The sequence below is a fragment of the Topomyia yanbarensis genome, chromosome 3 (genome assembly GCF_030247195.1).
Source record: "Topomyia yanbarensis strain Yona2022 chromosome 3, ASM3024719v1, whole genome shotgun sequence".
Classification (NCBI taxonomy): Eukaryota; Metazoa; Arthropoda; class Insecta; order Diptera; family Culicidae; genus Topomyia; species Topomyia yanbarensis.
Window position 1 is genome coordinate 255,763,727 of NC_080672.1, and position 26,162 is coordinate 255,789,888.

At 37.1% G+C, this 26,162-nt stretch overlaps 1 protein-coding gene across 1 annotated transcript in view; it reads left to right on the forward strand.

Annotated features, from left to right (window-relative positions):
• LOC131693212 (DNA-binding protein D-ETS-3) overlaps positions 1 to 26,162 on the forward strand; it is a 244,701-nt gene that overhangs the window by 165,617 nt on the left and 52,922 nt on the right. The window contains exon 6 of the mRNA XM_058980861.1: positions 12,138 to 12,185. Coding sequence (XP_058836844.1) covers positions 12,138 to 12,185 — 48 coding nt within the window. The remainder of the gene's footprint in view (positions 1 to 12,137; positions 12,186 to 26,162) is intronic.

A 26,162-nucleotide genomic window follows, 5' to 3' on the forward strand; every position in this document is an offset into this window, starting at 1 on the left:
AAATTAAAAATATTATCTAAGCGGCGATCAACGGCAAAACAAATAAATACACAATAGTAAAACGAAATATTAAAAGAATGTACAAAAAAGCTAAAAACAACAAAATCAACCAAATAAAGAAATTAATATCAATTGTCAAAAAATGTTTAATCGAGAAAAACCAAAACAGAACCTATAAAAAGAAAACAGGAAACTAGGAAAACATATTGCAAAGATCAAAGAAGTCAAACATTATTGAACAAATGGTGAAAATAATTAAATATCGGTAGGAAAGTAGGAAAAATTTTAGAAATCAATGAAAAAGAAAAAAACTACTAAAAAGAATACAAACATTAATATAAAAAATGCAAGAAACTGAAAAACTCGATAAAACAAGAATAATAAAACTTATCTAGACAAATAGCAATAGAAAAAGTAAATAAAACGTTCAGAATGCATAAAATTAGAGGATATAAAAAACATAAGAATAAAATAAACATAGAAAAATTGACGAACCGGAAAATTTTGATAAACTGGAAAATTGGAATGATGAAAAGAGGAAAAAATAAAGAAAACTGAAAGTATTGAACAAAAACGGAGCAAACAGACCAAATGAAAAACAAAAAAAAATAGTATAAAAAGTCAACATGGTATACTATAGAGACACACAAAATGGAGAAATAAACACGAAGAAAATGAATAAAATGGATTAAATTATTTAAAGAATAAATAAAACACTAGAAATGCAATTAGAAATTCTTTTTTTTAAATTCAGTGCAAACGTATAGGAAAATAGCCAACAGAAAAAGTGCTTGAAAAAAGGTTAAATGGAAACAATGAAGAAATAACAATAACGAATTAAATCTTAAGGAAAATGTGTAAAAAATAGGTAAAACTTTGTTAAATGAACAATGGGAAAAAAATAAAACTACGTAAAACGGAAAGCTAAAAACTATAAAATAAGGAACAAAATACGAGAAAGGTAAAAATTAAACAATAAAACAAATTAGAATGAATTTAAATAAGTAAAATTGCTTTTGGAAATGCAAAAAATATGAAAAAATGGGAATAGAAAAAAACGAAAAATTAAATAAAGAAAACAGAATTTCCTTGAAAAATTGAGAATAAAATAAAATAACAGAGATAAATTAAAGTAAGTGATAGTGATAGCAATAGAATAAAAGCAAAAGTAAGGAACGTGAAAAAATGGATAAAATAAAAGTATAGAAAGAGATAAAAAAGGCAGAATTTTAAAATTGTAGAAATACAAATGCAATCCACATCTTGAAAAAATAGATCAATGAAATATTAACAAAATAAAAAAAATCCATGTCAAAATAAAAAAATGGAAAAAAATGAGAAACATGGATCAAATTTCAAATAAGGGTTGTGGTTGGATTTTACGCTACGTTTCGAAAACATTCATAATCCTAAAAAAAACTTGAATTATTCTGTTATTTGTGTTGGTGTGTTAGCACACCTTAAAAATTTTTACAAGGATGTTGTAACTGATTTCTAGTAAATAGTGCAAAAATAAAAATGAAATCGTCACGTGCAGGAAGCGTCGGTCAAAATCTCACGTTCACTTCTCCAAAACGAAAAGCTTTTGTATCCGGTTTCAACTTGCTACATTAGTTAGCTAATCTTGCTAACTATTTGATTTAGTTCAAGTTCTCGAAATCAATCAAACTCTCTTTCTCTCCAAATCAACAAAATTTAGTAATATAGTTGAACGTATGCTTCTTACAATCATTGTCACCTGGAGGATTGTGAACTGAGAGATCTTCTCTTCATGCTCCATGACATATAAAATTCATAACAAAACTATTAAAACTATATTCGTCATGAAAGGGGCTTGTTGTGTACGCAATTTGCTGTTATAATGAAAATTTTGATAAAAGGCCGTATTTGAATGAATTGTGGAGTATTTTTTTTTTCATCCCTGGACGCTTTGCAAGGGGGGATTGGTAGTTGCTATGTTTTTTACAAGAGGTAGGTTAGCATTTTGTGACAAAATGCTACGAAGAAGAAGGGAGGGGTCGAAAATCGCCGAAAACAGCATTTGTGTACGACCCTTGATAAAAATGTTTCGATATCATCTTGTATCTGAATATGATTTTTTATGGATTTTGTAGCAATGAACGTATACGTATAACCATGTATATTAAATTTTAGTTTTTGGATTAATCCCGATTTATTTTAGTATATAAAGAGTGTTTGATGACTCATTCGACCAACTGAGCTCTCAAACAGAGGTAGAGTTTCCGCCTCTAGTGGTACTTTGACGAGCAGAGTTTTACTTAGCAGGGGATAGACTTCAAGAGACACATGGGTATGCGTTGAAATCAATTAGAATTTCGAATTCAATTGATCACTCGACAGAATTTTGGAGCGCTTCCATGGCTTTTTATTGTATAAAACTTAAAGAAAAATAGACATGCACTCTTTTATTTCTTATGTAGCTCGTAGGCACTAGGAGGAAAAATATCTTATTTTCTTCACATTCACCGTAGAGTGTAATGTTTTGGTAAAGCACTTTTTGGTACTTTTCTGTGCCGTTCACATTTAGTTGCATGTTTTTGCATTTGTGAACAGTTTTGTTAATTTAGTTGGGTGTAGTACTTTGCTTCCTCGGATATTCACAAAGAATCTAAAAGCACCAGCCACTCTCGCTGTGGAGGATAACCCGAGCGAGCTTTGCTCTGCTCCACAGTAAACAAACACGGGCAGTGAAATCACACTTCAGTTTCTTTCGAGAATCTTTGTGAGGAACATTGATCTATTGAAGTGAAGGTTCAATGGGGTAAAGTAAACCCAAATGGCACTTTTAAAATAATATTTGCCAACACCAAGAGGGTCCTCCTTAACGATTTGGGCCTGCAACCTGAGGATGATGTTTACGAGGACTGGGTGCTGGACGATGCCTGGTAAAAAACAGGGTAACGCAAAATTGCAAAATCATCCAATGGATTCTTCCGAGCGAATTCGGATTTACCTGAACGAAGACACGCAATTCGCCTCCAACAAACGGTGTGGCAACCCTAAGCAGGGTTTTTTCTTTCAATAATTACTTTCGATACTAATTCAGCACTTTCGAAGATAGGAAATTCTATTGAATTTTAAATTAAAAAAAATCGATTTCATATTGGAGAGATTTGAAGACAACTTCATGACTTTTAATCAAACCATTTAATTGTTTAACCCTTACAAGTTTGATCATATTTTTGCTAAATTAAATTTTAATTTTTGGATTAATCTCGAATTATTTTAGTATATCAAGAGTTTTTGATGACTCATTTGACCAATTGAGCTCTCCAATTTTTTGTTTCGATTATAGTTAAGGTCATTCGCTTCTTCATTCAGGCTAGAAATTTTCCTATAAAAATCTCTATTCCTGTGCGCGGGGTTGGGATTCGAACCCAGGTGAGCTGCGTACATGGCATTCTATGTAGAAATTCCGCTATGCCCGCTTGAGTCTGATTTTGTTTCGACGTGACACTTAGGTTTGTATAAACATAGTTGATATCAAATATGCAGTAGTTTAGAATTTTCGCTATTCTAGTTACCTCATACACAAGATATTAAATTTTTAGTTGCATGCCCAAATAAATAATTGTCGAAAAAGTATTGGTCAAAATTTTAGTCTCTGTTAAAAATCCGGGCCCCCTTCAGAACTCCGGGCCCGGGGGGAAACACCCCGGTCCCCCCCCTCTCGGCGGCCCTGGGTAGAGGTGGAGTTGTCCTTGTAAAGAAGGATGAAAGGGCAAAACCTTTACTCATTAGGAATCGGAATGACCTTAATCGCATTATTAGCTATCACATGGAGAACTTGGATTCAGAAGATCATTTAAATAGAGCATCGAAAATTTCCCCATCCCCAAAAAGAAAGCGTAATAATGTTTTATCGAATATACGAGACAGCTTTTCATCAAATAAATAATAATACAATATAAATACATTTCCCAAGTAACAAATTTAGTTTTATGGTACACTTGAAGATATCTTCAAAATTAGCTCCATAAAACCGAACATAAAACCAATTACTCTACAACACTGCTTCAAGACAACCATAAACCCCTCTTAAGACGAAAAAGGCCCATTCTTAAGATGGTTCTCAAGAGTATTTTCCAAGGTTTTCTTAAAACTTTTAGATCTTATGAATATATTCTTATAGTGGTATTCAAGAGCTGTTTAAAACTAATATAAGACTACCATAAGTCTTGATAGTTTTATGATATTCTTCAAGAACACTTCTAGTGCGCTATGAAACTGCTTTGTTAGATAGAGAGGTTGGTGTATAGATGAAAAGAATAAGCTTGGGAAAAAATATATCCATCATATGATGTTCCCTTACCAAAATGGATACAAATAAAAAACGATAATATAAGTGGCCAGCTTTTTAAGCTCATGATTGAGAAAATTTGCATGCGATTGCCAGTTTTCCGATAATATGCAGTATAAAAGTGCGAAAAATTCAACGCGCCGTCAAACAATCTCTAAAACATTGATTTTGATAAAAAATATTAAATCGTTTCGAAAATTCAATAGTATGTGTAATTGTTCATAATTGTCATATTTTGGATTAAACGCGTGCATAAACATTTTTCTAGTTCAGAAATGCATTTCAATCAGTGAGAATCGGTTCAGTTTATGAAAAAAAAGTTTTTATTTTGATTCTTATGCTACCATTTCGAAGCGGTCAAAATTATCCACGACGCCATTACTTGTCACTGGATTTAACTGAAACCGTCATAAGATCTTATTAAAACTAATTATTCTTGCTCAAGAGTAATAGGAGTTTTTCAAGATCGTGATAAATTCATTCTTATTTATGATAAACTTGAAGAAGAGCTGTTGGACTTGAATAAAACTAATAGGAATTTTTCAAGACAGAAAGGTTAGATGGAAGATCGCCATAAATCCAGTCTATTTAACATTGAAAATGCCAATGTTGAAATAAAAATGCCTATGATTAATGATTATGGTAATCACAATTCCGTCTATAAGTTTTTGATTTATTTCAACAACGCATGTTAAATAGAGCTATATGAACAACTAACATCTCGCTATATTAGCAGCACCTACAAATCTGTAAAGTTAAATGATTAATTTATAATTATCGAGTTTGCTGTTTATACATGATTGAGTTACATGTCACGTCTTCTCCGTTGGGATACGTCACATATCCCGTCAGTCGTTACAGTTTGTTTCTTTATTATAGAACGCTCTTATGCAAGAGTATTTTCACTTCGTTTAAAGCTTTAAGGAGGTTTTATGGTAGCATTCATAGGATACGTTATGCTTCAACAAGAATGTCATAAAGCTATCTTTTGGTTTTAAGGAGGTTGGAAAGCGATGTCTTAAAAAGAGGCTCAAGATTCTCTTAAAACTGCTCATAAGACTAATTACTCTTATGAAAAATGTAGTTTTATGGATATTTCTTCAAGAGTTCTTGAAGCACTCTTAAACCCCGCCAAACACATAAAACTAATTGCCCTTTTCATAAGCAATGTTAAAACCAGATTCACTATGTAATGCCTTGATAAAACTACCATAAAACCTAAATAAAACCAATTAGCATTTGGATTGTTACTTGGGTTGTTATGTCATATAAACCTATATTTTATGCCAATGGATTACATTAACAACTCATTGCATGATGATATCGATAGTTACAATAAAAATGCTTCAAGTAGCAAAAACAAATTCTTAAATATTTTACAATGGAACATACGAGGTATGAATGATCTTAACAAGTTTGACAATATCTTACAAACCCTCGATCACTGTAATAACATGATTGATGTGGTTGTCATCGGTGAAACGTGGGTGAAATCTGGAAATGAAGATACTTTCAAAGTTCGTGGATATAGTAGCGTTTTTTCATGCAGAGATCAATCAAACGGTGGACTGGCAATCTATATAAGGAATAATATGTCACATAGAGTAGTAAGTAGCGTTGTCACTGATGGCTTTCATCATATTCATATCGAGTTATGTATCAGCCGAATTTACTATGATATCCACAGTTTATATCGCCCCCCTTCATATGACATTGGAAACTTTCTAAACAAAATGTCTTGTCCACAACTTCAAATACACATCCATGTTTTATTGTAGGAGATGTTAACATACCAGTAAGTCTCCCGAACAATAATGTTGTTACTAGATATTTAACTCTCCTTAAGTCATATAGATTCGCGTGTACGAACACATTTACAACGCGCCCAGCCAGTACTAACATTTTAGATCATGTTGCTTGTAGACTTGAGGATGTTCCACGTTTGCGGAATGACACTGTTTTTACGACAGTTAGTGACCATCTACAAATATTTTCTTCCTACAAACTAGCAGTAGAAAAAGAACCTGTAAAATTGACAAAAACCATTGTCAACCATGAAAAGCTTAATAACGATTTCACAAATTTTATAAATAGCTTTCAGGTAACTGATGATGTGGACGCGTGTTTTAATAGTATTATTTCTATGTATAATTCTCTACTAACACAGTGCTCGAAGACAGTCTCCAAAACTATTAAGTGTAAAGGTGCCTACTGCCCATGGATGAATTTTGACCTGTGGACAATGATCAAAATTAAGAGTAATTACCTAACAAGGGTCAAAAACAATCCTAATGACGAACACCTCAAAGCTCTACTGCGTCATGTCACAAAAAAAGTTGATGTTTTGAAGAAACGCTGTAAAAAAACGTATTTTGAAAATATTCTCACTAACACACCTCATTCGAAGCTCTGGAAAAACATAAATAATATTTTCGGTCGCTCTAAAGTTAAGAACTCCATCAGCTTGATATGCAATGGTGTTAGAATAGACGAAGCTAGCAGGGTATGCGAAGTCATGAACGACTACTTCTCCACCGTAGGAAAAAAACTGGCTGATAGTATACCCTCCAGTCCTAGAGCCGATCCGCTTGCCAATATGCTACGCATACGTGAAACGATCTACATGCGTCCTGCAACCGTCAATGAAGTTATTTTATTAATTAACGGTCTCAAGAAAATCCATAGCTGTGGTCCTGATAATGTTCCCCCCAGTATTCTGAAAACTAATTGTACCGCGTTTGCCAACATCCTCACCCAAATTTTCAATATAATACTTGAAACCGGCTGTTATCCAAACTGTTTAAAAATAGCTAAAGTAATCCCCATTTTCAAATCTGGAAACCCTTGCGACTCGTGCAACTATCGTCCGATATCAACAGTCTCAGTTTTCCACAAAGTTCTTGAAAAACTGTTGATCTCGATTACTAGAATTTTTAAACAAACACAAGATAATATATAACTTCCAGTACGGCTTTAGACAGGGTTGTAGTACCTTGATTGCATTGACTGAATTAATTGATTCTATTGCAAAAGAAATTGACGAACAAAAAATTGTTGGCGCCCTTTTCCTGGATTTAAAAAAAAGCGTTTGATACACTAGATCACTCTATTTTGTTAGGAAAGTTAGAATGTTATGGTATAGGGGGTTTAGCCAATGATCTAATTCGCAGCTATTTAACGAATAGGGTTCAATGCGTGTCTATTGGAAATGTATATAGCTCGTATAGAAGCATCGAAATAGGAGTTCCACAGGGCAGCAATATTGGTCCATTGCTATTCTTGCTTTATATAAACGATTTAGGAAGGCTTAAATTAAAAGGTACACCTCGTCTTTTTGCAGATGATACCGCCTTGTTTTATCCAAACACCAGCTGTAGTGGTATTGTGCGAGATATGGAAGATGATTTAAAATTGCTTATAAAATATTTTAACGCTAACCTTCTCTCCTTAAATTTATCCAAAACCAAATATATGATTTTCCATTCATTTTGAAGATCTATAGCCCAACACCCTGACCCGTGAAAAAAAGATCGCTTCATTAAAATTATATTCAAGAAATCAATCATGTATCCAACTATCCTGCTTTATACTAATAATTCTCATAACATATTGCCCTTGCTTGGATTGACTGCATTACAAACAATATTGTATGTTTTTAATGCACAGTACAACCCTCTAGCACATAGTAACATACGGTTTACTACAGGCATTCGTATGTATACCACTAGGCAAGCCAATAATTTACAACGCACCAGGGCTTTCAGCAGCCTTGGTCAGAAACGCATTTCCTTTGCCGGGCCAACGATTTTCAATCAGCTTCCTACTGAGTTAAGACAGATAACAAATCGCATCCATTTTGAAACAAGCTTAAAACGTTATTTGAAAAATAAAATTAGTGTGTTTTTAATATGAACTTAACATGAACTGCATAAACTTGATGTTCCCCCAAAAAGCTTTCTTTCTTTTCCTTTTCCATTTTCTTAGAATGTTAATATTAAATTTAAATTTAGTTTAAATAATTTAGTTTAAAATCCGAATCTATTTAATATTAATACTACAGCGGGCCCCTTAAAAGGAATTATCGTTCCACTGGGTGCTCTTTGTAGCTATTATTTGTACATTATACTGTAATGTTTGTGCCGGTTACTTTCACGTGTTAATTTTGTCTATTTTTTCGTTCTCAGCGTCTTCGCGAATTCCTTTTTTTCATTTTTGTGCTGACCTTTTTTTGTACGCTGAGAACTGATGTGTCCACTACCAGGGGGCTCTCTTTGCGAGCCTTTTGGTGTGGGGATGAGAGAGGGGCTATTAAAAAAAACTAGTTTCATTAAAATCGGTTCAGCCTTCCCTGAGATAATTACATGACATTAGTGTAACTACATTCATACCCACACACACACATACAAACAATAGCCCAATTTGTCGAGCTGAGTTGATTGGTTTATGAGACTCGGGCCTGCAGGCCTCGGAAAACGTTTTCAAAGTTTGAGCAATTCCATATATATATTTCATTTATATGAAATGTAAAAATTAAAGGGTTGTATTGACGAATTTTTGAGCGTAACACCCTTTACTACATCAATTCACCATTCAAAGTGCTGTACACAAAAGTTGGCCATGCAAAAATTGTTGACTACTAGGGACATCTACCTCAAACCATGCATATCATTACCATATTTTGACACGAGCTCACTTTTCATGACCATTTGGAGGATGCAGAGTTACTCTGGCATTGTCCAGAATTTCGCGCTGCAATTTTTTGCAAAAATGTTTATACACCGATCTCGAAAACCTTCAGATATACATTCAACGTCATGTATGTATCATTTTGAGAATAAATGTTGGATGGCCCACTTCTCCCTACTATTACGAGGAACACAAAAACACACTTTAAAAAAAGTAAAGAAAATCTAGACCCTATTTCATAAATGTAGGTATAGTAGCGAGTAGTTGCATTTTTTGGTCCCGTTGCGATAAAAAAGGACATCGCGAAAATTTCTATTTTTAACCATTTCACGACCAAAATTCAAAACGTGTCTACTACTACTGTACCCTAAACTGAAACATTGCAGTGATGTTTTGTCAATTACAATTTTACTATATCAATACATTAAATATCGGGGTTCCTTCATTCACAAGTGTCCAGGGTCCTTGAATTCACCATATTTACTAGAAAGCTACATTTTCGATCTTATATTTTTGTTGCTGAAACAATCTATTATCTTTTCAGTGAGATTTTGTTCTAACTGCATGTTGATAGTTTTTTCGATAACAAACTTCATTGCTAGGAAATCGTGTACAGCAAAACAAAACACGATATCGTTTTATTTCCAATCTGCTACGATAACGCATGCTCCTAGCAAAATCGCTACCGAAGAACTAAACTCAGTTTCAGTAGAATGCTAATTTTAAATTTCTTATCGCTGAAATCTCTGTAAACCTCGTAAGTTGGTTTTTTTCACTCGTATGTACCTACTCGTGCTACTGAAGGCCCATGTGTGGGCTGACCATATGACTCCATCAAACAATCAGTAGTCACGCCAAGTGAACCTCGTTGACGTTTGGCATCGCGGCCGGAATAAATCGAACATTTTTCTTCTCACCTGCTTTTTCTTTACTATTTCCGGTTCAACATAATACACAACACACAGACAACCGTATTCCGACAAGGTGGCAGCTGGCGAGTGGTAAGTGCATATAGTCCCCAATCACTGAAAACACCACCGCAGGGCCACAACAGGCTCTCGGGGGAAGAAGTTTCCCGACCAGTGCGAGTGCGGGTTCGGACTGCTGGCGGAGAGTTATTATTAAATATTTTCTCAGCTTTTCTTCCGCCTTCCTTCCGTAAGTCGTTAGTGCGCCTCGCACAATTCCGGGTGTGGGAAAGCTCGTTCCTCGCTCGAGGGATGATTGTATGCGTGCAATGTTATGGCAATATTATGGCCACCACTGGGACCATTCCGACATCACGGTACCCGAGCACTTGTTTATGTGTGGCCTCCATAACCCGCTGAACTCACTTGACTTCGTGGTCGCACTGCCTGTGGGAAGAGGTACCCACTTGACCGCACCAGACCAGGAGTGAGCCGTACGAGAGGACCGAGCGGAAGGCCTGAATTATCGAGGAGTGTACCGTTTCATTGCACTCCTTCTACCCCTCTTGCATGAGCATAAAGGCAGAACCGGGCGAGTTGGTAATATAGACATTTCCCCAATAATAAAATTAAATTACACCTTGGAGAACTTGCGCAGGCTGGTCAATTATTTTTATTTCAATTTTTAAATTCCGGATTCAGGTTTTGTAAAATACTGCTCAGGGAAGTCCCAATTGAATAATGAATTACTCGTTTTATGCAACTAATATAATATTTTTTGGTAAATTCTTTCGCAGGCTAAATAATGCTCAAAATTGATCGTTTTGCCTTCTCGTGTGTTCACAACAGTCATTTAAAATCATGTTATTAAATGTTCTTATACTATTTTGAATGATCGATTGGCCACTTCTTGGTTCCTTTGGAAATAAATTATAAATAATTGGTTATAACAACCATTGAACATTTATTTTCAATTGCTTTTGCATATTAAGCAAAAGCAATAAAAATGATTCCAATTAGCGAGTGCAGCAGTTTTTGAATTTCTTTTGTGGTCTGAAATGACTGTACACAAAAAAAAATGTTATCACGATTTTAAAATAAAACTGTCAAATCAATGGTACAAATATATTGTTTCTGTCAACACTGTAATTGTTCCGCCAACACCTACGTTTCGATCCTAAATTTCGCAAAACATGTTCCTCGCAAAGACTTGGAACCTTCAAAAGAGTTTTTCAGAATGATTTTCTGAAGTAAAGCGACAAAAAGGTGATCACCACCAATCATAACCTTCTTTGGCAATGTTTAAAAGAATGCCGCTGCGACATAAAAGAACTCTTGAAGAGTTTATCTTTCCTATGCAAAGGCAGTGATCAATATTGATGCAGTATATTTGAGGAAGCTAAAATATAAATGGTTAGAAAACAAGTCGTTTTATGCGATCATAAGTAATGTTTGCTTTGTTGGACTGCATGGCGGTCACGACGGCTGTCGTGTGCTGAAGAGCGGAACGCGAAACTTTAAAAACAATTTCAATTAATTTGAGAAATAAAAATGATATCAGATCTTTTCGCTACATTGTAAGTTATTTTTATTCAAGTGATATTAATTGAATGTCCTAATGATTTCAGAATTTGCAGGTTTGGTTCACTTTATTTTTGGTGAAATTAACCTTTTACTTTTCATACATTTCAAAAAAAAAACAAGCACTGCGTAGTAACAGCGTCAATCTTAATAACATTAATTGTCAAAATGATTTTACATACGCTATACAACAATGTCTTTCTATTTTATTTAGCCAAAGACACAAGTTTCTCTGAGTTCTGAAATATAGTATTTCACATATACACTAACACCACGAAATGAAACAGATTAAAATCAAAAGAATTACGGCCTGATGAACAACTTTGTTGAAGACAAATATTCAATAAGGGTGTTGCAATGCTTATTTATGCGATTCCAAACTCATGATGAGTAGTGTATGTACAACAAAAGTGGACAGGAATATTGGAAAATCTATGCAATCGTTTGGTAAACTTTTATGATGATGTCTCAGAAGCAAATCTTTAGATTATTTAAAATGATATTGAGTTGCATTAAAAAATAAATCGTAAATTCTGCGCACCATGCTAAATGTATAAGTTAATACATATTCCATAAGATATTAATATCCTCTAACGACCAAAAAATCTAATCCAAACAATCTTATTATTTTGTCGTTTCAGATCCATATCAAATGTTTGGTCCCACCAGTAGTAGATTAGCAAGCTCAGGTAAGGCAAACACTCATCACATCCAAAAACTGTCACTCCGCTCAACATACGAGTTCACCGATCGGTAACACGAATCCAATCCATCGCAGCTCAGAACAGTTGAAGGAAATTCGAAGGTACGCTCCTTCCGACACCTCGTGACACGAATGAGGTGCCAAATACGAATTTCCTGTTGTTGTTGTTGTTGTTGTTGTTGTTGCACTGTGGCTACGGCGCACTACTATATAGTGTATGTGTAATGTGTATAGTATTAGCAAAACCAGCCACTTTTGTCAGAAAATCGATATTTTTGCATAAAGAAACATGACCTTTATTTACGCCTTGGCGCTCCGACATTTCCGAACCAATTCCGGCCGGTTTCCTGTTCCCCTTTGCGCAGGAAACAGTGCCCCTTCCGCGACAGACCATAGTGTGGTCAAAGCATACACGAAGTTGTTGTTGATTAATTACCACTTCCTTTATGGGTTAGAAATACATTAAGCTTTCCCCGATGTTTTCCTCCCTCTCATTCTTCGGTTTCCTTCTTAACTTTTTTCCATCGCCTCAGTTTTTCCTGTGATTATTCATAACTTCCACTTTCCGATTTGCTGCACAGCCATCTTGATAACACGCAGTCCGCGGCTTCGACCCCGAGAGGAGCCACGTCATGCCACGGTTGTCGTCGTATGTTTCGTGTGGTGCCTGCCGGTTGCCAGTTTGCTAACTTAACCCCCTGTCTTCATTGGAGAGGGGAAACCAGAGGCACAAAATTAATTCAAAAAGTTTTTTTCTTCTTCGTGTTGGCTTCCGCTTTCTTTATAAAATAATTATAATTATTTTCCTCTACTTGGCCATCGAAACTGCAGCAACGTTTTGTCCTGCCTTCCGCCAAAGGAGGCTGTTCTTGATGAAATTAAGTCACAACTAACCGCCCACTACGATTTTTTGTATGTTCCATCGAGTCGAAGCGAGAAAAGTTTAGTAATGTGTTTACTGCATCTAGGTACACTTTTTTTTACGTTGTAGTTTATTACATATGGGTTAATTGGGCTAGATTTTCTTTTCAATAACAGAAACTAAAATGTCAAAATGCGAGCTATTTGTTTGAATCTGGTAATTATATAAACTAAATTTTAAGGAGTAGTTGTAAATCTATTTAAGGATGGGGTGTTCCTAGACACTTGCTTGGCGGTCGATGTGGTAAAAATGTTATACATAACTTCTTAAATAAGCAGAAGATGATCATCAACTCTGTTCAGCAACAACAAAGAGATATTGATACCAATAAATGTGCATTTCAATCAGTGAACCGAGAAATCAATGTCCCGCTATACTATTTTGAGACGACGAAGGGATAGTCTACTCTACTAGTATTGTTAACGATTCGAGTACCTGCTACAAACAAAACTCCCTTACAGTAAACGGAAAAGTCTAATTTGTGTACCTCGCCACTGTTAAATAGGAACTACCTCAACCTCCTACTCGCTTGGCCATGGGGTTCGGCTTCACTATCACCTCCGACTAATTTTCGTCCGGTTTCGGGCTCTAATTAGCCTTCTCGTACTCCATTTGCTGTCTGTACAAACTGAAACTGTACTGTCTGAGCAGAGAACACAGGATGCTCGTTGTTCTAGGATAAAATATGTTTGCCATGAGCAATTGTAGTCGAAGGCGCCAAACCGCAAAGGTTGTGACAAAGGCCGATGTGGCAACGAAAAAAAAGCAAAACTCCGGAAAACGCACATAGGAAAGAAGCGGCAAGCGTTGAGGATGGAAAAAGCGACAGCAAAAAAAACTACGAAATCATGTTTTGTTGTATTTATTAATATTTATGAATGGGGAAAGAGCAAGAAATATAAAGCGTTTAATTAAATTTCCGGCGACCGAGCAACAGCCGCCAAAGCGGGTACGGCTTTTGTGACATACACACACAGAGTACTCTGCCAGATGGAGTGAGTGAATAAAAACAAAAAAATATCGCTCGTGAAAAGCTTTTGCCGTTGGTAATTAGCACTGTTGGCACAGAATAAAGCAGAGTAGTATCCCATGGGGAACGTTGGGGTGTTAGGCCAAACAGCATATCGCGAAAACTCGTAATACATGAGCTCAGACGAAAGGAAATAAGACTTTTCATTACTAATTAAAAGTATTAATTATAGAATCTCATTAGGACCGAGGTCGCGAGAGCTGACTCCCGAGTAGCCCTGGGATGTCGAGATGATTTGTATGACGGAGAATCTCATGGGCATGTTCGCCAGACCCGGAGGCCATCCCGGTGAATAAGTGCTTCCGACCAACTGCAATTCTTCTCATTTGCGATGCGAGTAGATTTCGATTGAGATAATTATTACTTAGTCGTTCGTTCGTTTTAAAATTCATGGCCACTCCGAGTTAGCGAATCAGTCGGAAACGGTAAACGGTCTCCTTTTCCGTGAGATTTGCAAATAGAGTTATCACTTTCAAAACCAACTCAAGCGGTTTATTAATGAGGATCTTTGAATTTGATTTTCTTAGCTGCCACTTGTAGTAGACTGTAGACTTCGATCAATGTCTGCTCTGTTGGGCAAGGTTCTAATGAAACTACTTGTTCTAGACATGTGGGAACGACTGATGGTGTTGCCTAGCAATACGCAAATAAACTCGGCGAAAATAGAATCAGTATATGAATGCAGCGTGGCAGCTGGTTGCCTAAATGGTCAGTACAACAACAACAGAAATGTTGCTTGCCGTATGAGAAAATCAACGAAGCGACGAGCACAATTAAGCTAGGAGCCGACCGTGTACAGCGGCTACACGTTGCTGGTCGTCGGAAGTGGCTGTCAGATCACTCAAGTCCTTGATAAACTAGTACGATGCGATTGCTGGTTGACAGCAACATATTTGCTCTGCAGTGGTTTACCGAATATCACACAATCGAATTAAATTATATGTGATTTGAATAATGTCAGTTTCAACCATGTAAATAAACAAGCCATACAAGATTGTTTCATTAGATAACTGCATAATAGACAGCGTAAATTAAAATCGAATCCCAAACGTTTCTGGGAATATGTAAATAAGCAGCGCAAGAAATTTAGTCTGCTGTGGTCTGCGACTTTCGATGTCAACACAGCTTTTACATTCCTAGATGTATGTTGACATATTTCGGAAAAAATTGCGAATGTGTTCTCAGATAAAGCAGTAATAGTTGATCAAATTGAGTTCGCCGTTACTAAAGTTCCGGCCGTGGGTAAAACTCTGAACGCTAAGGTCATCAATGACTTGAGCTTCTTCTAGAATAAAATTGTCTTTCAATCCGAAACCGGATGAATTCCTATAATTCTTTCGGTGGTTGATATTGAGTGGTGCATACGATGCTTAATATACGCAACTAGTAATACTCGTTCTAATGCTTCCAAGGCATTTTTGGTCCACTTCAATGCCACGTGTCTTTCGCCATAATCTTGTTACCGACCGAGAGACAAGCCTTCAGAACACAGTTGATTCGTTACAAAAACTTATCCTACAGCTCTTTCTTGATCGTTCGTGTGGCTAATTTCAATTTTAAAAATAAAATAAATTTTCACGATTCGCCTTCAACCATACTCCGAGTCTCTTTTCGCTCGTTAATGTGGAAACTGATGTATTCAAAACGGCATTTGTCGATCCCAAACTTCAGGATATAATTGCAAAACACGATACTAGCTGCAATAGTTGAAACAGTTCGCCTATTGAATCTGCGCACAACTTCTAGTCTTCCATGTAGAAGGTGTGGCTAACCGATTTGCTTCTGCTTCCCTTCAAGTAATAACCATAATTTCATTGGTTGAGTACTCCGCTAAGAGGTGCTACTGTAACATAACTTAGTTGTGTGAAAAATGTGTGAACCGTATAAATAAATTGTAATAAATTAGCGTAGGAGCAACGGTGAATTAAAAGATAGCGGTCGGTAAAGAAGAGATGTGAACCAGAAAACAGGGTTTAAGTGGAATATGGATTGGTACGGAAAATAAAACGGAAAAAGAGAGAGTGAGAGAGATAATGAGCGGGAGTTGCCGTTGGCTAGGAGGCTACGTAGAGAGAAGGCTGTGGGATAGTTGGGCTTGGACGGTAGAGAGTGTAAGACGCTTTCGAGGTGCCATCGCTACGGCCCTCACGGAAAAAGTTTGGTCGAAATAATCGCTATTATCTGTAATATTACCGTTGCGTCCATTTCCAAATTAGGTCGCCGTACTTTTTAAAAAAGGTAACGACGCATCGCCAAAGACCAGCCGGCAAGCCTACACGTAAAACCACCGATTACTCGAGATCCTAGAGATCCAGCAAATAGAAATCTCTCCCATAGCTCTCCCGGCTCCGTAGCCCACAAAACGTATCTCATCTTACCTGCCTGCAGCACGTGTTATCTATGTTCATCGTCACCCGCTGCCTTCCACCATCGTCAATTGTTAAGCCGTCATCACCACCGCAGCCGAACCCCGAAGAAAATTTTACGAAAGGTAGGAAGTGTCATTTTTTGGAACCGGCACACATCCAAAAGCTCTGGGATACTACACCTTCAGAGGTGAGAGCCTTATAAGGGTTCATCATAGAGCAAAACCTCAGCGGAAGATTCCTCTGCTATACTCCACACCCCAACTGCATACTTCATCAGCTAGAAAATGTTACCTCTATCTTGTACAACTCTTGTACCTTTAGAGGGTACGATTGTTATACTTAATCATAAGCTGTTTTAGTCGATATATTCCGTGCTCTGATACAGAACAATCTTTTGGCTGGTCTCACCGATAATGACTGCATTGATGATGACCTGATTTTAGCAGCATCGCGTGTACTTTCGGCATCAACATGCGTGTCATTACCATGGTAAATACTTTCTAGACACTCGAAAGACCAAGGTAAATACTTTCTACAGACTCGAATGTTCTCAGTACATGAAAGGGTTAGCGGTGTCTCGATCCTTTGGCAGGAGATAAGTTACCCTTCGCTTAATTAACTCGCAAACTAACTTCTGAGGTTCTCGCAACACCCTGAGAGAGCCTATACGCCCAAAAATCGCAATCAAAATCAGGCCATGGTGTCACCAAATTTCTTGTTCACTGGGTCGCTTCCCGAATATCCTAGGCGATAGCTACAGTCGCAAACATGCCTTCCACTTCTTCATAGAAGAAGAACTTCATCTGCTAATTATATCCATTGCGTTCAGCGGAGTTTTCCCATAGATTAACCCAAAGCTGGATGACATCTCCAATATCTGGTAGTCAACCGCTGTAGCCATTTTTAACGTTATAATGTAATTGTGGAACACCATTTCGGTTATGTTTGTTACCCGACCTTCGGCTACAATGAAGAGGGGTTTATGTGTGTATTGTTTTAGCAAGTAAGAAATTATATTTAAATTTTCAATTATTATTATGTATTAATATTTTGTGATTTTTTTTTGTTTAACATAGGTTAAGTACACTTAAATAATTTCAACCGATAAATAGGCTACGAGAATTTGCAAAAAAAATGTAACTGTTATTGTTTAGGGAATGGCGGATCCCTGCCAAAATATCTCGAGGCTAAAAGTGGCCTTCTGTGCCCACCCCGGAACGTCCAGACCAGGCGTTGGGGTCTGCGCGATTACCCATATGGGATCGCGATTCCCCTCTCGAGCAATAAGCAGCCGTAATCCCTAAACGATATCAAAATAAATTTAAAAAAATAATATGTACAGGAAAAACCGCAACGGCAAAGGACGGCAAAATAGACCGCACTAAAAAACGATCATTTAAACTCAACCCTAACCCTGTCGATAAAACTTTTTATGGCAGAGCATTTCGTCGACGCAGAACCACAGTATCCGACTACTATGTGGGAGAGAGAGAGAGAGAGAGAGAGAGAGAGAGAGAGAGAGAGAGAATAGGAGAGAATGAGAGATGGGAAGAAGGTAATGCTGAGAGAGATGAGGATAAAGGAGGAAAATTGAAGGCATTCGATAAGAAGTGTTCAAAGCGAACGGAGTTAAATTAGTCGAAAATAAAGTGTTGAATGTTAGCGGATCGAAAAAGCGAAGAAGTTAGAAGCTAGTTTTGAGACGTGAAAGGACAGTTGGAAAAGAAGCGTCTACAATAATCGGAGGTGATCGTCATTGTGCTCGGCGAGAAATACACAGGCCCGAAGAATAGTCCCGTATCGAAGCACGTTGGTGATCCGGATTAACTAGATCCTCGAACTCATTCCACGTGCCATCATCAAAATTTCACCATGGACGTCTTACGGATCATTGGTTCCAGTCCACAAACCGCCGGATTGGTACACCAGGATCATTCTACACCGATCCTTCCCTCGTCGAGTTACTAAAGACTCCACTGTTCCAGTGCCAACGTGGTGACAACCGCGAAGAACGACGACGAAACGACTTCCACCCCCGTCGTTGTCTTAGGAAGAGTCGTGGCCTTTAACTTCGTCCAGCGCCGCTAGACGGCGGATACAAAATCGTGGGTAAGTCGCTCGAAGTGCGACACAGGTACGTGACCATCTTTACTCTCTCTCCCTCTCCTTCTGCACCCGAGGATCATCGATGGGCCCCACCGATCGACGATCAGCGCTGCACCGTAATCTGTACCGATTCGAAATAAACATGATTGTAATCGTATTTTCTATTTAATTTCATGAATGAGAGCCCGGTCACTCCTAAATTCATATTCGTTGAAACTACAGAACAAACGGGTAAGTGTCGTGATAGCTTAAGTCCTCCCCTGAGAAATAAATAAGTTGAGCTAGCTGGGTCGTGTATCTCATAGATACTTTCATGTTGGACATTCGGTTGTGTTCTTGGCTCCTCCACTAGTCAGTTGGGCGCAGTCGAGTCATGTCTCTCACTCAACACCGACGCATTCAGGTCAATAGTCCTACTCCACATATCGTTATACTTGTTCTCTTCCATCATTAGCTGCAATTACAATTCCAGCTTGATACAATGACTTCGTCACAAACATAATACCTAATTTTATCATGTCGGAGATATAGCAGGTGTTGAACACGTTTAGCGACAAAGTCAGCTTCGCTCGACTATCATTGAACTGAACTGAATTACATGAATAAGACGGAAGAAGTATTTGAAGAACTACAGCGAAAGATCCACAACCTCTAAGTATTCGCCCTAGTTCTCTTTTTAAGCCATTAGCATAACATTCAAGGGCGCCTTTCGGAGCAGGGGAGCCCCCGTTCATCCATTCAATTCGGTCAGGTATTTCAACCTCGAATGAAAAATCTAAAGACTTGACTTATTGGCATGCTACCAGTGAAAGTATTTACGGCCAACAATTTCGAAACAAGGTCCAGGATATTAAGGTGCCCCGTAAAATCCCCCGGTAGGAACCGATAGAGATTATGAATCCGCAAAGCAATACATGCTGCCTCCTTATTATTGTGGACAACTGAACATGTATTGGTGCTAGGTTTAACATTGCTTCCAAAACAAACGTTGGAGCCGATTTCGTTACCCCTGTGATTACTCGGCAAGACACTCTATGTACCGTTGCTAGTTCCATACTTTTTCCTTTTTTCTTTCCTTTCGAGGCCACCAAACTATTGAAGCATTCTGTGTAAAGTCAGCGTTCATTTTTAGTTTCAAGCCCCATTTTCCCAAATAGATTCCGGCAAGCCATCATGCATTTTAAGGCTTGTCCGTAGTTCTTGTGATATGCAGATTCCACAACAGTATAGAACAACTTGAGTATGATCCGTGATTGTAGATTCATCCTTGTCATTAACAATGACACAAGTTCGCAGTAAGACAGAACGTGGAGATAGCGCTAAACTCCCCGAAATTTTTAAAAATTTAAGAAAGTGATATTCTACGACTTTTAACAAAAATTTTAGCTAATTTTGTTTGAAAAAGTTGTTGAGAAAAAGTTGAAGAAGGCTATTTTCAACCACCAAAGACGATGGTCACGAAATTCAGTGTTCTTTATGCTTTTGCTCGAGCCAATGCGAAGCGAATGACAAAAATAGTTACTTCTATATTGTGTGCCTTGTCTGAAGAACAAACAAACTGTTACTTTAATTCTTGCTGTAGTAATCTGTCGAGATGGGTGAGTATTAGAAGCAAGAAATGGTGCTCCGGCCAAATACGGTAAAACAGATTATTTGCAGTAATTTAAAAACAGACAACTTTAAAAGCAAGCCTCTTCGGCAAAGGCACCTATATTTATAGTTTCTAGTTATTTTGGTTGTCATCAATGTTACATTTAACAAATTTTACGTAAATTAGACGCTTTCAGTAATCAGTGCTAAGTGATTTTCTTTCTGTTAGTGAACAATTTCTGAGCAGTTTCGCTCAGTAGTTTAAATTAATTGTTTGCATTAGTAGATTAAATCATTGAAATATGTATATTTTGCTTTGCCCAAAAAACCACGAATTCCGAAATAAAATCTTCATATGTAATATTTGCTTAATCTAGCAAGTCAATGCAAGATTGCTGAAATTCAATAGAGCTAAGGTTATTATTCTTGCTTTATAGTGAAATCAGTAGTTTTTTGCACAAACTTTACATTTTGACTTTCACCATAGCTTCAGGGGTCTAGGAATTCTTCCGAACTAGAAAAAATCAGTCTGCGATATTTTTAATTCGTAAGACCAATTATATGAAGCGTATCAATTTAATTAAAATACTTAGCATCTGTACACGAACCTACTTAAATTGATAAATTAATAGTTATTTTCAGTTGTGTGATAATATTGTCGAAGATAGTCTTTAACCCATTCCCTACGAGCATCAAACGAAAATAATGTGTTTTTCTCAGGATTTTTATAATTACAATATAATCAGCATCATTCAAATTGAAAGTTTCAAGTTTAGTTAACGTAAACCTCGGGTAAAGTCACATAACTAGTAATAGTAGCAAGACTCCTGATCATGGAAATAGGAGTTGAACCTATTTTCCGCATCTACCAATCGCCTGCCTGCCCAGAAGATTTAAAGCAAATTTCGACATTCACTTTGTTTGGACATTCTATGCAACGGTAAGCTTGGATTTCACACTGATATATTGCTATCCGATAACCTTGACATTGGTTTCGTCCTCCATCACGACGGAACACGATTTGATTAGCTAATGCGTGTAAAGTTTCATGAGACGAGTTTTTAGATATTTTTCTACTCATTCCCATTTAGCGTCTTCCACACATTGTAAATGTGTAGTTGACATAGTATAAAATTAGTTTCATTTTCAAGCGCCCCTAAATACTTTGAACTCCTGAATATTCATTTTTGTAACTAGAGAAAATTGTAATTTTTAAATTAATAATAATAATCATATTCAATTCGTCGATGCACTATAGCCATTCTTGTAACAGACAAGAAAGATTTTTAGTGTCTATTGTCTTATTTTTGGACCTGTTTTCACTAAGAACTTTCAATAACTACATTCAGTTTCCAGTGGCTATCTCAGGTCATCAGAATTAACACATTTATTCAATAATTTTTAAGCCGCTCGCGAAACAAAATCCTGGCAACGGGCCTGCCTGAGAGCATAGTAACTCTAAAATATAAGGGTTATCCACAAACATTTTCATCTTCCTGAAATGTGGATTCAGACCAATGCGCAGTGGTGTAACCCCTTAACATACCAAGGAATGTTTTATCTTGATGGGACTTTCTTTGTCTCGTATTTCTTAGGCAGTGGTTGTTTTAAGAATGTCAAAAAAGTTATTTTTGCATTTTTTTTTCGTAGAAGAACTCAGCGTTTATAATATCAGAAAATGTGAGTGATGTTTGTGTAGAGCACAGCCAATATTTCCAAAAAATCGAAATATCCTTCAAATATTCAAGAAACCATGTAATAGTACCCCCTCACCACTTTACGAATGAATAAATCACAAAATGGAGCGAACCGAAAGAAAGACAGTATAAAATTTATGTCCAGCTCGCATGTCGGCTAACAATAATTCTGGGAAATCGTTCGACCAACAGCGTGAACCATCAAGCCTTGTACTTTACCATATCGAAGCAATAGAACAGAGAAACAAAACACGAACCCAGTCGATCCCTTCTGGTAAGGAGTCAATCCATTCCACCCACAAGAACACTTCCAGGGCTGTCCGGTTGGGTGAAGGGGCATGTTTGGGGAAAGAGGGGCTATGAAATACAACGAAAGTGAACGTGTTCGGCTCAGTAGATCTTATCTTGTACCTTGCACAATTTTCCTTTACCAAACCGGCTCCGGTTGTTTCTTGTGTTTCGATTCGATAATGAAGAAATAAACACAGAACATAGTGCCATGGAAGGGAAATTCAAGAAATCAAGGCAGAAAAACGCGAATTTGTATCGTTCCGTTCTATTGCTGGGGTGGCGATTTTAGTAAGTATGTTTTTTTCTTACTGCTATTGCGATGACTTGAAATAGCTTTGATGTGGCTCAGAGGAAGGAACATCAACAAGTTGATGGTGAACGGAAGACTGAAGAGAAGCGGGTAGTGGTGTAGAGGTGTGAAACCATCGGAAACCAGCAACAAATGTAATTAGACCTGAGTGGCTGTTGGACTTATTGACTTACATTTTTGAAATATTGATAACTTTGAACCATTTTCCATTAGTTGAATAGTATGAGAGTATGAAAGTGAAGACTAACGTCGGGGTTTAGTACATTGTATTTTTATATCAACCGATCGTAAAATCCAGCCCTACTTGAAAATTCTAAATGGCGGCTCTAGCTCACATCGAGAAAATAAACATGTACAAAGTGTGATCTGTGCAGAGTTGCACGCATTATTTTTGAACACTCAATGGTTAATATAATGGAACCCGTAGGATAACAAACACTCCACTGTTGGATTTTTTTTGTAATTTTAACATAGGTTTATGCGAATCGGTTAATTTCTTAATTTTTGTTGCACATAACCAACACCTTCAAACCCAAGTGTTCATAAATAATACCAATAAAGGAGAGAAAACACTGCACTTTTTCGCGCGTGCACTCACAAGGATTATGCTCTACACTTACTCTACCAGCTTTTCTAGTACCTGCGATAAATTTAGAAGCAGATATTCTTTATAATTGTCTGGTTTTCTTTTAATAACACGATACCTGATATCTCAATAGATATTTTAACAAGTTGAATTGAAGCGTAATCTTTCTTAGGTGCGTCTAGTAGTGCCTAATGATTATCCACCAATCATTCAACCGACCATGTTACAATTTCCTTATTAGCCACTGAAATAAAGCCAACACAAGGTCTACTAATCGGGCAACAAAACTTCCCTGTCAGCCGATACAGGCGAACCGGGGAGAAAAGGTGAAAAATTTACGACCAACACTTAATATATTCGAGTACATTTTGATTACACGGAACCAGGTGTAAAATTTGCATTACCACACGGAAACCACGAAACAAACAACAAATCATTCAATTCTGTTCTGTGGGGTGTTGTTCTGGTACACTTCTTGCCTTATTATTGTGTCATGTAATTACCGCCGCCGCCAGGGATTAGAAAAATAATGCAAATTACGCACTATTGCTGAATTAGAATGCATAATAGGTATCACTTACTCATCGGATCAGAAAACAAATTTCGAAATGAATTTGCAGCTCTAGTCTATTTTATTTTTGTCTTTCGAAAGAAAGAATGGTTATGCAATCTTCCCTTTTCCTTTGACAGCTTGGAATGTAACATACCATATTATTCTGAAGAAATTAAAATTAAAACTATTTTTTTTTGGCAAACTATACTCTTTAAATTACCTGAGTAGAAGACGAAGTGATTCTGATTCGGATTTCGATACAGGCTATGTTTGATCCAACGATTCTTGCGGTCTCAAACCCTCGTTATTTTTTATATAATTTGTATTATAATTGATTTTCAATGCAAAAATTGTATTAGCCTGCAGTTTTACCTCAAAATTTTCTCGTACCAAGCGATGGGATCATAGAATGAAGGGACCACTGCTGCAGGTCTGGCGCTTGTTTGCCTTTCCATTTGGCAGTGTAAATACTACACCGAATGACGGTGGCAGCAAAATGTACACCTAGCAAACACAACCGGAGACTACCGACAGGACCGGAGCACGAACCGTCGGAAAGTCAACGTGCATTCATTTGGGGTCAACGGTAGACAGCGATTATCAGTATTGCCACGTACGGGAAACACCAGCCCAATCCAGCAGAGGGGTTAAATGCCACGACAGGGGAAATATAAGGTGTTTACCGAAGGAGGGTGTTAAAAAATCTCGATCAAATAATTTAAGGTTTATTGGGCTGACTGTACAGTGGGGTGAACCGGGCCGTACGAAAAATAACTCAAGGGAGGGTCTGGAGAAATAGGTACCATGTATTCATGATTCATAGTTGATTTCGTTCAATTGTTTTAAATACATATTAATAAGTTTATTGTTATTTGTAGCCGGGGAAAGCATGTGAAAATAAGCGTGACGACGGTCGGTCACGTGGCACCGTCAATCAGTATACATATTAAATTGCATAAAAGTTAATGTACATTTCATATTGTTGCAACTATATTGGTGTTGTATGGGATAAAAGTCAGCGATTATCAGACTGACCTGCACTAGAAAGTATGCCAGAAAAGGCACAATTAGTCTTAATCGAAGTTAGGGGACTTGAAAATACACATTACAAAAGATTGTTAGATATTCTAAAACACGAGTACGATTCAATGAATATCTTAGCGTTGACATGTTGACATTCGATTTACCATTTAACCTCGAGAAACTTAGGTTAACGTTCTGTCGTTCGACTCTTCTGTATGGGGCAGTCTACTTGAACAGCACACATCAGAGCCGTAGCAACTTAGTGGGCAAGGAGGGGCTTTGTCTAACCACGCGTTTTATGCACCGCCAAGCGTTTTTCTCATATATAAAATCGATGCTGAAAAAGAAAACAATTAAGGGGAGCGTCTGGTGTAGTGCGCGAAAAAATCGACTTTTCTTTTATTCGCTTAATTTTTAGTATTGAACCTCTAGAATAATCTCCCACAATCTTGGTGACCACGCTGAACTTCTTTTATTTTAAAAAATCATGTATTTCCTCGCGCAACGCAGATTTCAATCTATCGGCAACAATTTTCGAAAAACTGACAGCGATAAAAATACAGTGTAAACAATGCATTCTAAACTACTTCTACCCAAATCGTCAAGAGAAAATACCCAATGGGTCATTTTCTACAGCGTTTTTTTCGTCATGCAATTTGATGTGGGACACCCTTTAATAGAGTTTTTTCTCGAAACTGTTTTTGTCACATTAGCGAACACGATAATTCAAAAACTAATCAACGAATTGACTTGATTTTTTATGAGAATGCACAATATGTATGTGTAACTTGTCGATGAACCACATTGAATAAAAAATTTCTTCCTATTATTTTGAAGAAAAAAGAGTTAATTTTACAGTAATATATGAGATTATTCGGTTTTCATGATACCAGTTTCCGAAGCTCGAACTTTTTACTATTTGAATTTCCCGTATCAGACAATTTTATCGAGAGTTATCGTGTTCGCCGCGGCGCTCCTCGACGTGGAAATGGTTGGACGTCTACTCTTCGAACACTCGTACGTGTGGTTCTGCGTGACTGAAAATATTTTTTTCGTGCACAATGAATGTAAAAATAAATCTTAACATTACAAAAAAGATCCATTGTTACCATGCCTTCAAAATCGTAAACCAAAATAACCTTCGGTTTGAGTACTTTACACTAGACGCCCCCTTAAAGTATACCTAATCAAATGGAAAACAAGAAATACATCTATTTGCATAGTTTGCGTTTATTTTTTTATTTACATAGACTGAGTTCATACCTTATTTATTATTTTGTACAATGATTTTCAACCACTTTTTAATATATTTGCAATTTAATCATTCTGAGAGCAAATTTCGCAGATAATTGCAGATAAAACATTCTCAGAAACGGTTCACTCGTAAACGCTATCCGTGAGTAACGTAGCGTACGGTTGGTCCACGCGAAGGATGCCAGGCCTGGGGATCGCTGAAATTTTGAACTGCTTTGTAAAATAACAGGAA